A 15,363-nucleotide genomic window follows, 5' to 3' on the forward strand; every position below is an offset into this window, starting at 1 on the left:
GCTGATCCTTAGTATATTGGACTGCGAAGACTTTACCGAGCCATCCTCTTCCTTCAGACTGCTGATCACAGAGCTCTCTCTGTGTACCTTTTGGAAGAAGTAACGCGAGCATGTGTCATCCTGCTCAACGGAACGGACTCTGGACCGGAAGATGATCTTGGAGGCCTCCGTGGCAAAGAACGAGGCCTGCTGGCTCTTCACCTCATGGAAATCCTCCTTGACCTCGACCCCCATCGACTGCAGCCAGAGCAGATTTTGCATACTTATTTGGAGTCGGCACATTTCTCTCTGTGTCTCTCTCGCCCTCTGAGCACCTTTGAAGGTAAAGAACCCCTTGATGTTCGCCTCCCATCAGTGAACTGGAGATTCAAAGAGGGGTTTCATGGTTCTCCAACCCTCCAATTTGTAAACCCTCAACATTCTCTGAGGTTGGTAGTGTAGCATTGAGCTTCCATGTCCCCCTGCCAACCCACTGGCCATCCTGTAAGTGACAATCGGCCAGTAAGAGGCAGTGGTTGGAGAAGAACACCAGCTTGACGTCGGTGGATCTGACCGTGACAGCACGGGACACAAACAGGAAGTCAATCCTGGAACGGGCAGACCCGTCCGATCTTGACCAGGTGTATCTGTGCTGCGCTCCGTCTGCAGGTTTGCTGAAGACGTCGTGCAGCTTGGCATCTTTTACTGTTTCCATTAGGAATCAGGACGTAGTGTCCATTTTGCTGTCGTCACTGCCGGATCGTCCAGCTGCATCGATGATGCAGTTGAAGTCACTGCCTAGAATGACCAACCTGGACATCGCCAGCAGCAGTGAGAGCTGCTGGAAGTCTGTCAGCCGCTCGCTGCATTGAACCGGGGCGTACACGTTGATCAACCGGATCGGAGCATTGTTGTACATTACATCTGCTACGAGGAGGCGACCGCCCACCACCTCCTTAACTTCAGAGATGGTGAAGTTACCACCCCGCAGCAGAATACTCAGGCCAGAGGAATGGGAATCATTGCACCCTGACCAGATGGATGGCCCGTGGGACCACCATTGCAGCCATTGCCTGTAGGTGCTGAGGTGTGGTATTCCACACTTCTGCAGAAACAGTAGATCAGCTTTGACCTTGGCCAAGTAGTCCAAGTTTGAAGCATATCGCATAGTGGATTTAATGCTACGCATGTTCATTGAAGCAATCTTTATACCCATTTTTAAGTTAGTTATTGCTTCCCAAATCATTTGTCTTTGCTAGTCCCAGTCCTTCGGTATGTTCCTGCATACCTATAGTGTACGCAAGCTGTTTCATGTTCGTTGGGCTCAGAAACCCCTCCTGGTTTCTCATGCAGGGTTTGTTCCGCTGGGGTGACAATGGGGGGGTCTTGTAGGCAACAAGGCTTAGGCTGTCCTCTGCTGTTGGTGTCTTTCCCCTCTGTTCCTCCTCGAAGACATCACTGCTCCCGGCTTCATGGAGCTGGAGTGCGCCCAACGCTTCTTTGCTCTAGGTGTCCCGGAGCTGGGATGCGCTGGGCTTGTCACTATGTTCAAGGCTTTTGGTTTGGGGTGCACTGGGCCCATCACAGCTTCCTACACCCCGGAGCTGGGGGCAACTTTATCTTCCGGTTCCTTTGAGTTCTGTCACTTCTTTTGCAGGTGCCGTTGTTCCGGCCCTTCCTTGTCCAGTGAGGAGAAACTGCCGTAATCTGTCTCAGACGGTAGCCTCCTCTTGCCACTGGTTTGGGTGATGGCCTGTTCCTTTTTTGGAGGTTTTTTTCTTTGTGATTTTCGTTTGTACCACTTGTCACTGACCAGTTTGTCCATCTGCTGCCTCCTCCTCCATTGATTCTGTCTGTAGAGGAGGGGTTTCGGGGCACAGGGTAGGTGTTGGGTTGCTGGTTGCGGCTGCCTCCCCTTTCTTCTCTTTCTCAGGTAGACTCTCCTCGCTGAGGAGAGGGTTGCTTGTCTCCTTCCCAGCACCGGACACATTCGCCGTTCCTTCTCCCGGCCTTTCCTTGGACCTTGCCGCCTGAACATAACTGAGGCAGCATTTGGGGCAGGTTTTGTAGAGGTGGCCTACCTCACCGCACAGGTTGCAGCACTTACTGTGCTTACAGTCTTTGGTCTGATGGCCTGCCTTCCTTGCAGTTCTTACAGATGACTGTGCTGCAGTTAGCTTCCACGTGACCAATTTTGCCACAGGTGCGACAAACTCTGGGCTGCCCTGCATAGACCAAGAAGCCTCGACTTACCCCAATAGCGAAGCTGGAAGGAGGATGGATGATGGCTCAGTTGGCATCGCCTTCAAGGTCATGTTGACCTGACGCTTGCTGGTCCAAATCCCAAATGGGTCCTTGACATCAGTGTTGCTGCTGGCCACCTCGACGTACCTGGCGAGGAAGTTGAGTACGTCCACGACAGGAACATGGGGGTTTTAGAGGTGAATTGTCACTACCCGGTCACGTTGTGACAGAGGGTGAAGAGTGGCTCCACTGTGAGGATCGACAGCGGTGCCTGGTTTTCCCTTCTTCTTGAACACCTTCAGGAACTTGATGCATCCCGCCACCTTCTTGAAAGTCACGTCGAAATATCCACTGCTGGGGAAGTCCTGCAGGCAGAAGATGTCCGCAGCTTGAATCCACAGCAATCAATAAGGATTTTCTTAATGAAGAAAGTACGGTCAACCGGTGAACCTCCTTCCTTATCCTTCACCACCACCCGAACTGTGTTACGTACTCCCTGGCCTGAAGCTCCAGAATTGGTTACAGCCATTTTACTCAAAATCTACCTGGAGCAGGATCAAAGGCCACTGATCATGGTCTGTCCCCTGTCAGGTAAGTAGGCTGTTAATGGCATATTTGATATTGGGAATCACTGTGGCAAATTAAAGTTATGCCAGTTTTTGGGATGCCTATATATTAGTTTTCTAAGTTATGTAAATCTATCAAAAGCTGACAAACACTTCTTAAAAGTGGCCCTGATTTTAAGACAATGATGTGAAAATTCAGTGAGACACGGGCTTGTTGCAACATAACGTAGTGCTGTGCTTGACATTCTTTTATGTGAAGGGAAAAAGCATAATTATACAAATGCCTAAGGGGGTGACAGTGGAGTTGGAGGGTGTAGGTGCAAGTATTGAAAGCATGTCTTATGTTTTGGGGTGGGTTGTGGGTCTAGGGTGTGAATTCTGACATTTCTTCCTCCATCATTTTGGAGTCTAATATTGGGTATATTAAGAAGAGAGATTGGGGGCCTTTGTGTACAAATCTTTGAAGGTAGCAGAACAGGTTAACAAAGCAGTTAATAAAATTTATGGGATCCTGGGCTTTATAAATAAAGGCATAGACACCAAAAGCCAGAAAATTATATTAAACCTACAGAAAACATTATTGTGGCCCCAGTTGTTGTATTGTGCCCAATTCTGGGCATCATACTTTAGGTAGGACGTGAAGGTTTTGGAGAGGGTGCAGAAGAGATTTACTAGAATAGTTCCAGGGATAAGGGATTACAGTTACATGAGTAGACTGGGATTATTATCCTTAAGAGCAATGAAGACTAAGAGGGGATTTTGTAGAGGTGTTTAAAATCATGAGGCGTTTAGTTAGAGTAAATAAAGAGAAACTGTTTTTTCAGTGACTCAAGGGTCAATAACCAGACGGCACAGATTTAAGGTGATTGGCAAAAGAACCAGAAGCCACGTGAGAAAAAGCTTTTTTTATGCAACAAGTTGTTCGGAACTAGATAGGGTGGTAGATACAGATTCAACAGTAGCCTTCAAAGGGAATTGGAGAAATCCTTGAGGAGAAAAACTTGCAGGGTTATGGGGAAAGAATGGGGAAGTGGGACTAACTGGATTGTCTTCAGAAGAGCCACCGTTGATGTGATGGATCGTGTATTCTTGTTGGGCAAGGGAATCCAAGGTTATCGGGGGTAGATGGGAGTGTGGAATTTGAGACACAAACAGGTCAGCCATGATCTTATTGAATGGCGGAGCAGGCTAGAGGGGCCTAATGGCCTACTTTGGATCCTAATTCATATGTTCGTGTGTTCCTCTTTCTGTGCTGTACTATTCTGTGATTCTTTGATTCTAATGTAATTCATCAAGCCAGAATAATTTATATGGGTTAGACATTTAGAATACAGTATTTGTCTGTAGTTAAATACTAATCTTCACAGTCCAAGTCCTTCTAGTGAACTCTAACATAAGCAATAAACTGGCAATTAGCATTTTGATCCCAAGTGTCTAAGTGGTCAGGTGATCTAGTCCAGCACCACCTTAAATGCTGTCGTATGACTGTCACTAGTAGCAATGTCAGCTGCCCGGGGTAATTATCCAGATGTTTTTTCTTGTTTCCTTCCTCCCTTTTTCTATGTGGAACTGCTTGGCCTCTACTTTGTACATTGTGGTTATAAAGCCATGTTCCATCCCTCTGCAGCACAGCAGATTGGTATTCCAACATGCAGCTCTACCAACAAAGTATTTTTTAAAAATAGCTTGCAACAGCATTTACTGTGGATAATAAAAGTTGTATCTTCAGAAATAGCATATTGTCAAGAATCTTGCAGACTAGAAAAGATATGTTCATAGCAACTGAGTTACATTAAGTTCAAAATGGTTATTTCATGTCTGGAACAAAGATTCATATTCTAAGACAGAAGCAGATATGTAAAGTTTATTTTTTGGCAAGTACGAACATGTTCAGCACGAACAGTGCTTTGAGCTCAAAAGAGGCCCTATGAAAAGACTGTAGCAGCATTCTCAATTCTTCGAATTCTAACTTGCAGTCCATCGATGTTTGACTGTGACATTTGCTGCTCCAATTTTATAATGCAGCCTTGCCTTTCCTTTACCTCAATTTGGTCTCAATTTTGGATGAAATATTCAAAGACCTTCTGATTTCCTTATTATTTTCAGGCAATGATTAGTTCTGCTTTTAACTGCTTTATGCAGCAATCCTGTGCCGTGTGGTCCTCCTTTCCCCCCTCCAGGATTTGATGGAGTTTAATGGAAGCAAAATAGACAAATAATATTTCTTCAAATTTTCATCAACTATGTTTATGAGCAGTTAATAATGGGGCAGGGGTTGTTTTAAATGGCAGTTTTAGCTCTCCACATAGCGTATTGGATAATGCACCACTTGATATGCAGTGCCACATGGAATAACAAAGCCTCAAGATAAGTTCCTCTGCCTGTGCTGAATTAGCTGAGTTCTGCCCTGAGTTCCCTTTGGTAGTGAGTGGGTAAAACAGAAACAGATAATGTTTCCACTTCAGGTCACCATCCCAACTGGAAAGTATACACGCATGTATGTGTGAGAATATAATTGGGGTCAGCTGTGATAAGTCAAATAACCTGCCAGCACTTGCTGTCAAGGCTCACTGATAAGAGTGGCTTTTTGGGCACTGCCTGGCACCCATGGAATTTTACCAGCTTGAGTCAGTACCTTAAGGAAAAGAGGGGAATGTTGCTATTTGGGCTACTCTCAGCTCTATTTGTGTTCATAGCAACAAGGCAGCTTCTATTGGCAGGCCTGTGTCTCCTGTGATCTGGAACTTCTCAACCTTGTACGTAGATTAGTGGATTGTGCAAGTAACAATGGCCCTTTTCCCTGATACGTACCTCCAGGCGCTTACCCATTGTCTCTCGAGATAAGGAGGCCAAAGAAGACTGGAAAGGTGTATGAGACGTACTCCGTTTTCTGCTGGTGGTTGCGATAGGTAGAAAAACGTCCACACTGGTAGTCCATATATTTCAGACTAAACTACCAATTGTATTTTTGGTCCTGAAGTTTTATGAGGGAAAATTAATCGATAGATAAAAGAGCAATTCAATTCTTGACTTTTGCCAATTCTTTTCTGAGATGAAAGTAACAAAGCATTTCAGAATTGTTGGAATCTTTTTAACTGGATCTAGTATGGAGAAAATACAGGCAATTTGAATCCACAGAGTTCCACCTCACCAGCGTGTTGTAATTTTGATTTATTCAAGTGAATTAATGTATGGCTGGAGCCTTGCTGTATTTATTCCTGCCTGAGGCACCCTGAATGTAGCCTGTCAATCAAGATATAATGCAATCACCAGGTAAGTGGTACTGAACAAATTGTTGGAGCTGTGGGCTGACAAGTCCCCGGGTCCTGATGGGCTTCATCCTAGAGTGTTAAAAGAAGTGGCTAGTGAGATAGTTGATGCGTTAGTTTTAATTTTCCAAAATTCCCTAGATTCGGGGATTGGAAAATAGTGAATATAACTCCTTTTATTCAAAAAGGGAGAGACACTGAAAGTAGACAACTACAGACCAGTTAGCTTAACATCTGTCTTAGGGAAAATATTCAAAGCTATTATTAAAGATGTTATAGCAGGGCATTTAGAAAATTCAAGGTAATCAGGCAGAGTCAACATGGTTTTGTGAAAGGGAAATCATGCTTAACCAATTTATTGGAGTTCTTTGAGGGAGTTACACGTGCTGTGGATAAAGGAGAACCGGTGGATGTTTTGTACTTAGATTTCCAGAAGGCATTTGATAAGGTGCCACATCAAAGGCTATTGCAGAAAATAAAAGCTCATGGTGTAGGGGGGGGTAACATATTGGCATGGATAGAAGATTGGTTAGCTAACAGGTAACAGAGAGTAGGCATAAATGGGTAATTTTCTGGTTGGCAAGATGTAACGAGTGGTGTGTCACCGGGATCAATAACTTTTTGCAATTTATATAAATGACCTGGATGAAGCGACCGAAGGTATGGTTGCTAAATTTGTTGATGACACAAAGATAGGTAGGAAAGTAACTTGTGAAGAGGACATAAGGAGGCTACAAAAGGGATATCGATAGATTAAGTGCGTGGGCAAAGACCTGGCAAGTGAAGTATAATGTGGGAAAGTGGGAAATTGTCCACTTTGGCAGGAAGAACAAAAAGGAAGCATATTATCTAAATGGTGAGAGATTGCAGAGCTCTGAGATGCAGAGGGATCTGGGTGTTCTAGTGCATGAATCGCAAAAGGTTAGTATGCAGGTACAGCACATAATTCGGAAAGTTAATAGAACGTTATCGTTTTTCGCAAGGAGAATTGAATACACAAGTGTTATGCTTCAGCTATACAGGGTATTGGTGAGACCACATTTGGAGTACAATGTACAGTACTGGTCTCCTTATTTAAGGAAGGATGTAAATGTGTTGGAGGCAGTACAGAGAAGGTTTACTAGACTAATACCTGGAATGAGTGGGCTGTTTTATGAGAAAAGATTGGACAGGTTAGGCTTGTATCTGCTGGTATTTGGAAGAGTAAGAGACAATTTGATTGGAACATATAAGATCCTGAAGGATGTTTTCTTTTGTGGGAGAATTTAGAACTAGGGGTTACTGTTTAAAAAAAAAAATAAGGGGTCGCCCATTTAAGACAGGGACGAGGAGAAATTTTTTCTCTCAAAGGGTCTTGAGTCTTTGGAATTATCTTCCTCAAAAGGTGATGGATGCAGAGTCTTTGAATATTTTTAAGGCAGAGGTTGCTAGATTCTTGATAAGCAAAGGGGTGGAAAGTTATCGGGGGTAGGTAGAAATGTGGAGTAATTAGTTCAGCCATGAACTTATTGAATGGTGGAGCTGGCTTGAAGGGCCGAGTGGCCTACTCCTGCTCCTAATTTGTATGTTCGTATAAATAACACAGCTATCCAAGGCCTGGGTTACCCAGGAACTTCTAATGCTGACACAATGTGTCTGGATAGCTTTTATGATGTTTAATGGTTCAGCCATTACAGAGTCTTTAAGCTTGCCATCTTTATGACTGGAATGTACAAATAAATTAATTACTAAACATCCAAAATTTCCCAACCAGGAGAGAATTTCTGTTGCAATTTAACGTGTAGTGACAGGAGACATTAACATGCTAGCAGATTTCCCATGATATTACTCATGTTGCATCAGAAGATGTTCTCTTGTATAAGCAGGCATTATGCCATGTAATAAACTGTTGTCAGAGGCTCTGATTTATGGTAACTGTTAAATTCTTGCTTTATTCAGTGGTATTCTGGGAATTTTACCATTTTGAGAATCACATTCTGTGGTTGTCCATTTTTCTGTGAGAAGTGAGTGAGTGGTCTTTGTGTATTCGTTTGATGCATTTAAATTTAATCTCTTTTTCAAAGCTCGGTACATAGGAAGATGCAAGCCAACTATTAGTAGCTTGGATCGAGTATGTAAAGTATAGTAGTAGTGTGGTTGGAGGTATTGATTGTGGTGTTCAGCAGCAATTATGGTGCTTTAGCAATAGTGGGGAATGATTGCAATGATTGGCAGCAGTTGAGAGAGGCAATTTGGGATTGAATTTCTGAGGCTGGTAATATTGCGGAGGAGCGGGTGTCAGAGTGTAGAGGTAGTGTGGCCAGACCTGAGTATGACAGCACTGCGAATTGAAGTTCAGGGTCTGGGAGCATTTGGTATATATCCTGGGGTCTGTCAGCATTGGAGGGTCAATGATCACACAATGTGGCAGGACTGAAAAGAATATTACAGTCTGGAGCACAAAATATTACAAAATCTTTACAGCAGAGAAACAGGCCATTTGGCCCAGCAGATCCATGCCAGTGTTTGATTCACATGAGCCTGCTCCCACCTTTCTTCTTCTAACCCCATCAGCATATCCTTTGACTCCTTTCTCTCCCCATGTACTTCTCTAGTTTCCCCTTGAATGCATCATTGATATTTGCTTTACTTACTCCTTATTGTGCTGAGTTGCACACTCCATCCAAAAATGTTTCTCCTGAATCCCCTATTGGATTTATTAATGCCTATCTTGTATTTCTTTCCCCTAGTTTTGGTCTCACCCACATCTGAACACATCTCTGTCTACCCTGTCAAATCTTTCATCTTTTCATCATAATGACCTCTATCACTTTACCAGGTCATCCCTGAGCCTTCCCTTTTCTCCAGAAAAGAGCCCATCCTGCTCAATCTTCCTGAAAGCTATAACCTCTCAGTTCTGGCTCTGAGGGGAACCTAAGGTATGTTAGAACTGAGGGGGTTTCTGGTGTTTGGCGACACTGGGAAGGATAAGTAGGCATCTGTCTGCACTGGGGGAACTGGGCTGTGGATGGTATTCTGATAATAGGAAGTATCAGCATCTGGGTGCACTGGGCAAAGGAGGTCATTGGGTTGAGCACAGTGTGTGTCAGAAGTATTCTGGGTGAAGGGCATCCTTTAATTTATTGTTGGGAAAGGGGAAGCAATGTCTTGGAGTACTGGAGGAGGGACATCCATGGGTCTGGAAGGGAGTCCTAGGGTCCTGAAGTGTGAGAGCAACGAGGGCAGCAGCCCCAAGGTTTGACTCTGAAGGGTGATTCTGGAATGTGGCAGTATTGGAGATGGATTCTTTTTTTTATTTCCAAAATATACTTTATTCATAAAAATCTGTAAAAAAAAAAATATATATTACCAAACAGTTTCAAACAGCACCAAGTCAAAAAATACAAACAGTGCCAGGGAGATCAGTTTCCTTCAATACAATCATGAGTTGCCTCACAACCATTCCATTTCATTTCTCATGCCATATACATTTTTACATTTTACAGCAAATGATAATTTTCCCGATACAGTTCGAGGGGTTTCCCATGGATCCAGCCCCTCAGTTCAGCTTGGTGGGGGAACCTTACACAGTGGTCTTTCCCCATTGAGCCTTTACTGCGGCTGCCCCAAGCTTTAGTGCGTCCCTCAGCACATAGTCCTGGACCTTGGAATGTGCCAGTCTGCAACATTCGGTCGTGGACAACTCTTTGCGCTGGAAGACCAGCAAGTTTCGGGCAGACCAAAGGGCGTCTTTCACCGAATTGACAGTCCTCCAGCAGCAGTTGATGTTTGTCTCGGTGTGCGTCCCTGGGAACAGCCCGTAGAGCACAGACTCCTGTGTTACTGAGCTGCTTGGGATGAACCTCGACAAAAACTACTGCATCTCTTTCCACACCTGCTTTGCAAAGACACATTCCAGGAGGAGGTGGGCAATGGAGAAACCCATGAAAATGCACCCCAATCCACCATTCCTGGCATTGGGATCATCAGCCTTTATACCATTGATTCTCCTATCCTGCTTCCTTTTACAGTGCACCTTTCCTATTGCTCCTTCATCTCCTTTCCCCCCCCCCCACCATCCCCCAGTACACCCCTATACCCTTGTAAACCCTTATGCTGCAGCTTGTTGGCTTTAGATTGTACATTCTGTTTCACTCAATATCCACTGCACCCATCCCCAACTCTGCCACACCTCAATGCTGCCTCTAAATTCCCAATCCACCATATTTCCATTCTCATATCTCGAGTTTCCCCCTCATTCATCTCTGTATGACCTTTCTGCCTGATGCATGTGTGACCCCGTTTGTGCCTTACTCCCTTTTCGTGCATAACAGGCTGATCAATTCCTGAATGGATTGCTTTCCCATTTGCTGGCTGTCAAATCTGTTAATTCATTGGCATTACAATTTGAAAGTGCGAGCAGCATCTTTGAGTAACACTGTGCAATCTTTTACATCAACCTGAATACACAGATGGGGCTTCAGTTTAGCATCTCATCCGAGAGATGGTACCTCTGACAGTACAATGTGGATTATGTGCTCAAGTCCTGGAGCGAGGCTTGAATTCACAACATTCTGAGTTGGCTATGCCTGAGGCAAACTGATGTTATTGAACAACAGAAGGTTTGTTTTAGGTGTCTTGTCTTCAGTGCTTGAGGTTGCAGTGATCTATTTTCCAGATGGGGTTTTGGTTGTTTTTTAAAATGTATTTGCATTAAGCACTGAAGTGATATTAATTTCCATATGTAAACTGCCAAAGCATAAACAACTGCTAACAAATTAAAAGAAAAGGAAAAAAGACCTGCATTTATATAGCGCCTTTCATGAGCATCGAATGCCCCAAAGCACTTTACAATCCCTTTGAAGTGCAGTCACTGTTGTAATGAAGGAAACGTGGTAGCTAATTTGCACACAGCAAGCTCCCACAAACAACACTTTGAAAATGACCAGATAATCTGTTTTTGTGTTGCTGATTGAGGGATAAATATTGGCCAGAACACAGGGGATAATTCCCCTGCTCTTCAACATAGTGCCATGGGAATCTTTTGCATCCACCGAGGGCAGGCATGGCCTTGGTTTAACATCTCATGTGAAAGATGGTGCCTCCAACAGTGCAGTCCTTCCTCTGTATTTCACTGGAGTGTTAACCTAGAATTGTTGTGCTCAAGTCCTGGAGTAGGTCTTGAACCCACAACCTTCTGATTCAGAGGCAAGATTGTTATCAGCTGCTAACAGACCAACAGTTTAACACACAATGTGGAAGAGGAAGAGATTTAATGTTGTTGCCCTCGTTAAACTGCATTTTAGTTTTGGAGTATAGTATTTTAAAAGGTACATTCCATGTACTTTCAGAGCATTTACATTGAATGTGAATTATCTTTGAGAAGTCCTTCTGTAAGTCTGAATGGCAATTGAATTTTTTGCTGGAAAAATGCAGTTACTTTCCTTTTTCTCGGGGGTGGCGTAGGGGAGAAAACAGCAGAAATTCTTTTTCCCTTGTATCTTAAGCACCTCTTGCTAGTGTCAGAATTTCCAAGCTGTACACCTATCTTCTGTACTCCTGTATTATCTGGAGTAAAGGCTGGCTCGGGTCTGCAAATGAAGCCTGACCCGGCCTGAGTCCTTTCATTTTTCCCTGCACCCGACCTGACCATTGGTTAACCTAGCTTCCGTTTTTCACTTTGTTGCTTATCTGCACAAGCTTAAAAAAAACTGTAACTAAGCAACCTTTCAAGTCCAAAAAGTACATTAACACTGGAGCCACGTACCGGAGGTAGTGGTAGAGTGTGTCAGACCCGGCCTGATTGCCGGACCCGGAAGAGCGACCCGACCCAAACCCGACACATGTTGTCGGGTCCTGTCACGTTCGGGTCGGATAGCCATGCTCTAATCGAGAGAACATGGGTGAAACTCCACTTGCCATCTTATCCTGGAGGGGCTATTTTCTAGTTTGATGAACTAAAAAACAAAGCAATTCTTATGCTTCTATTTCTTATCTTGGTCCTTGACTTGCTTTTCCTTTATATCTGATCAATTGATAGCCTTCACTGCTTCAATTATTAGCTCTTTGTACTAGAAGCAAATTTTATTCCAGCTCAAGGTTAACAGAGAAGAAAAAGCTATGGAAGTAATTTTCGTATTAAGTGCTTATCCATTTGTGCAGTTTTTTAAAAAAAAGGCAGAAAAATTGGCATATTTCCAATCTGCTTCGGAACATTTTCTTGTTGCATGGAGACACACCATTTAGGGTCTTGGTTGTTATTTGGAGCTGTTTCAGAGTTGGTCATGGGGCACCTTGCATGCATCAATGACATGCCGGCTTACATGGAAGTTGGTCTGCTGGCTGACCCAGATGCTCATTCTGAGATTATTCAAATGCAAGTCTGCTGCTGTGCAACCTTGGAATTGGTTGCTTGCCTGCTCTTTACCCTTTTTTGTTGGGGTCATAGTATGTTTATTAATTGATTTTTCCCTTGGCACCACTGAGGACAACATTTAAGGAAAAGCTTTGGCATGGACCAGGCCTCAGTAGGTCATATTTCTGAATCCCTATTAATCCAGTCTCTCATTGGTCAAAATAATTATATTCTAATTACCTTCTCAATCCAGTCCCAGACTTCTGCAAGCTGAGGTGTTTCCGATTAATTTGTAGCTCATAATTGGACTTTTATCTGGAAACTAAACTTTTAAATACTTATACAGGTCCGATTTCCAAAATTCGGCACCCTCGGGGCCAAGACCATGCCGGATTTCGGATTTTCCCGGACTTTGGACAAGGTTAGTAAAACAATATTGTCAGCATTCAGGAAATAAAATGTGTCAGATTTTCATTTAGGGGTATAGTGGATATCTATAGTCTCAATATTTCCAAATATGGTTAAAACACGAAGCTCAAAGCATAAGTTCTGTTGTCGTGTTTCACTTGCAGACTTGATGTTTTTAAGACCTGGACCTTGTATCTAACTGTTCCACTTTTCTCAGGAGAAAAAAAAATAGGTGCAGATTTCCATCTACTCCATCGTGTCTCCGGTCAGCTCCTGATATTTTGCTTTTGCGAATTGTGGCTTTAAATCTGAAAAATATAATCACATTTTAGTCAGAATCAGAGGCAATGCTGTTTGTAATGATGGAAGTGTTGTTGCAAAAATGTCCAGTTTTTGGACAGCTGGATTTTGGCTATCGGACCTATAGTTAGTTTAATTTACTTCAACTTTCAGCTGTATCCTTTATTTCAGTCTTCTCTGGATTGTGGCAAAAGTGTTGTGCCACTTTTAGAGGTGGATAAACTTTGTCATGGGTAAGATGGGCATCTGTCCCAAAAAGTTTTGATTTTTGATACCTCATTTTGTGCATGTTTCGGCATCTCAGAATAGACTTTTCATATGTAAATATTTTATGGTGTGTCCAATATATTATGTTCAAAAACACACAATACAGGATCTTTGACTTATGAAACAAAAACAGAAATTGCTGGAAATACTCAGATCAGGCAGCATCTGTGGAGAGAAAAGCAAAGTTAATAATATTCTTAAATTTTGCATAGAAATTGAAAATATTTCTGTATCTGATTGAGTTCTCAGTTTAGCAATGTTTCAAAACTGATGAGCTTTTTCCCCCTATAGGTCAATCTGTATTTTCAGAGTAGCTAGGGTAATCCTGTTAAATGGAACCCTCAACATTGTGACTTCTGTTTTTCTATTTAGTTTTAAATATGCTCATGATTGTTGCAGGACAACGCCTACCAGCCCTCAGAATCTTCATCTTACAGTGGTGATTCCAATCAGGCTAGAAAGCTTATTTCCAATTCTATTTTTTTTAAAAAGTAAGTTGGGACAAAGGCCAAACTCTGCGGCGCAGACATGTTGTGGACCAGTTTGTGTGACAACATGCTCTCTGCTACAGTTTCACTTCTGTTAAAAGTGCTCCCCCCAGTGCTGCGCATGTCTCTTTACTCCCTCCCAACATCCAGATTCTCTTCCACATGTAACAACACCTCTCAACTAGTTCTCCAACCCAGGTCCAGTACCTTCCATCAACCCAATTTGTGTCAGCCATTTTACTGCATGTCTGGATTTTTTTTTGAAAGTGCAAGATGACACACGTCCAGAGGCAAAAATAGAGAGTGATATTTAAGAGTAAACAAAGACAAAGAGCTGGAGGCAAAGGTACAGACATAGGGGCGGAAGTGCATGGGGTGTAGGCTTTAAGGTGGGAAGGCGGAAAAGTAGACAGGACAAGAGAGTTCAGGACGATTGGAGACTAAGTTACAAGAAGATAGAGACATTTTTGTTCCTTATGAGGAATGTGTTTGATATCTATATTTTTATGTATATATTTATGATTTTATATATATATATATATATAATATCTATCTAAATCATTCATTGCACAGAGTGTAAAATGCAGTAGACTTTCTTAGCTTTGCTGTTCTGTGCACTAAGTTTCATGTTTTCTGAACCAGGTAAACACTTGCCACCACTTTGCAGTAGCAGTGGACCATTGACATGTCAGGTGTCTGGCGAATCCTCCAACTTGGTGCGAATGAGGAATCAAACTTTGGGGCAGTCAGCTCCTTCTCTCACTGCTGGCATGGTAAGTCCAGATTACTTTGACAGCCATGTTGAAAAGTAATTTATTGTTACAGTTAGCCAACTCAAGTGTTTCAGGTTTTTTCTTGCAGTTAAAAAAACAAAACTCCAATTTCAGTCTTTTGAACTTATGATTGGGGATGTTTGAAAAGGTTTATTTTAAGTTATCTCTACTTGGACTTAGATTGATGCTGATGTGCTGTTTTTATTGAAGTGGATTGCACGAGTTGCATTAATATTCTTGGGGAAGCTTTTATAAAAAACTACCCTTGTACAACGAATTAGCGTAATTTTCAGTGGTTGTGCTAGTATTCCAGACCTAGTCGCAGAAACTGTTACATTTAACAAGTAAATGAAGAAATACTTGAGGATCTGGCCCTGCTGACCTTGCCATCAGCAGTTATCAAAATGCTAAGCCTAATTCATAATTTCAATGAATTGAATTGAAGTGAGGTTGTGCTCTTCAACTTAAATTGTGAGCATGGAATGAGAGATTGAGAATCAGAACCTCAGTTGATGTTTATATCTAAATATCTGGATTATGCATTATGAACACCATAAGGAGGGATTCCTACCTGTAGAATGTTCTGATGTGTACTGCTATTTTGCATCTGTTCTGGTATGCACAACACGAGCACATTATTAAACTTTTGCTTTGTGTGTGTGCATATATAAACCTTTAAGCTTTATGACTAACCATCTTCTCAGAGGAAAAATGAAATAGCATTTTTCAGAATGA

The 15,363-nt window shown here is 42.7% G+C and overlaps 1 protein-coding gene across 4 annotated transcripts in view; it reads left to right on the plus strand.

Annotated features, from left to right (window-relative positions):
* mast2 (microtubule associated serine/threonine kinase 2) overlaps positions 1-15,363 on the plus strand; it is a 560,338-nt gene that overhangs the window by 58,077 nt on the left and 486,898 nt on the right. For 3 of the 4 annotated variants that reach the window (XM_068037080.1, XM_068037082.1, XM_068037083.1), the window contains exons 3-4: positions 12,739-12,813; positions 14,498-14,628. In XM_068037080.1, the coding sequence (XP_067893181.1) occupies positions 12,739-12,813; positions 14,498-14,628 (206 nt within the window). The remainder of the gene's footprint in view (positions 1-12,738; positions 12,814-14,497; positions 14,629-15,363) is intronic. The other variant, XM_068037081.1, reaches the window with a different exon arrangement.

Source organism: Heterodontus francisci, chromosome 8 (genome assembly GCF_036365525.1).
Source record: "Heterodontus francisci isolate sHetFra1 chromosome 8, sHetFra1.hap1, whole genome shotgun sequence".
Lineage (NCBI taxonomy): Eukaryota > Metazoa > Chordata > Chondrichthyes > Heterodontiformes > Heterodontidae > Heterodontus > Heterodontus francisci.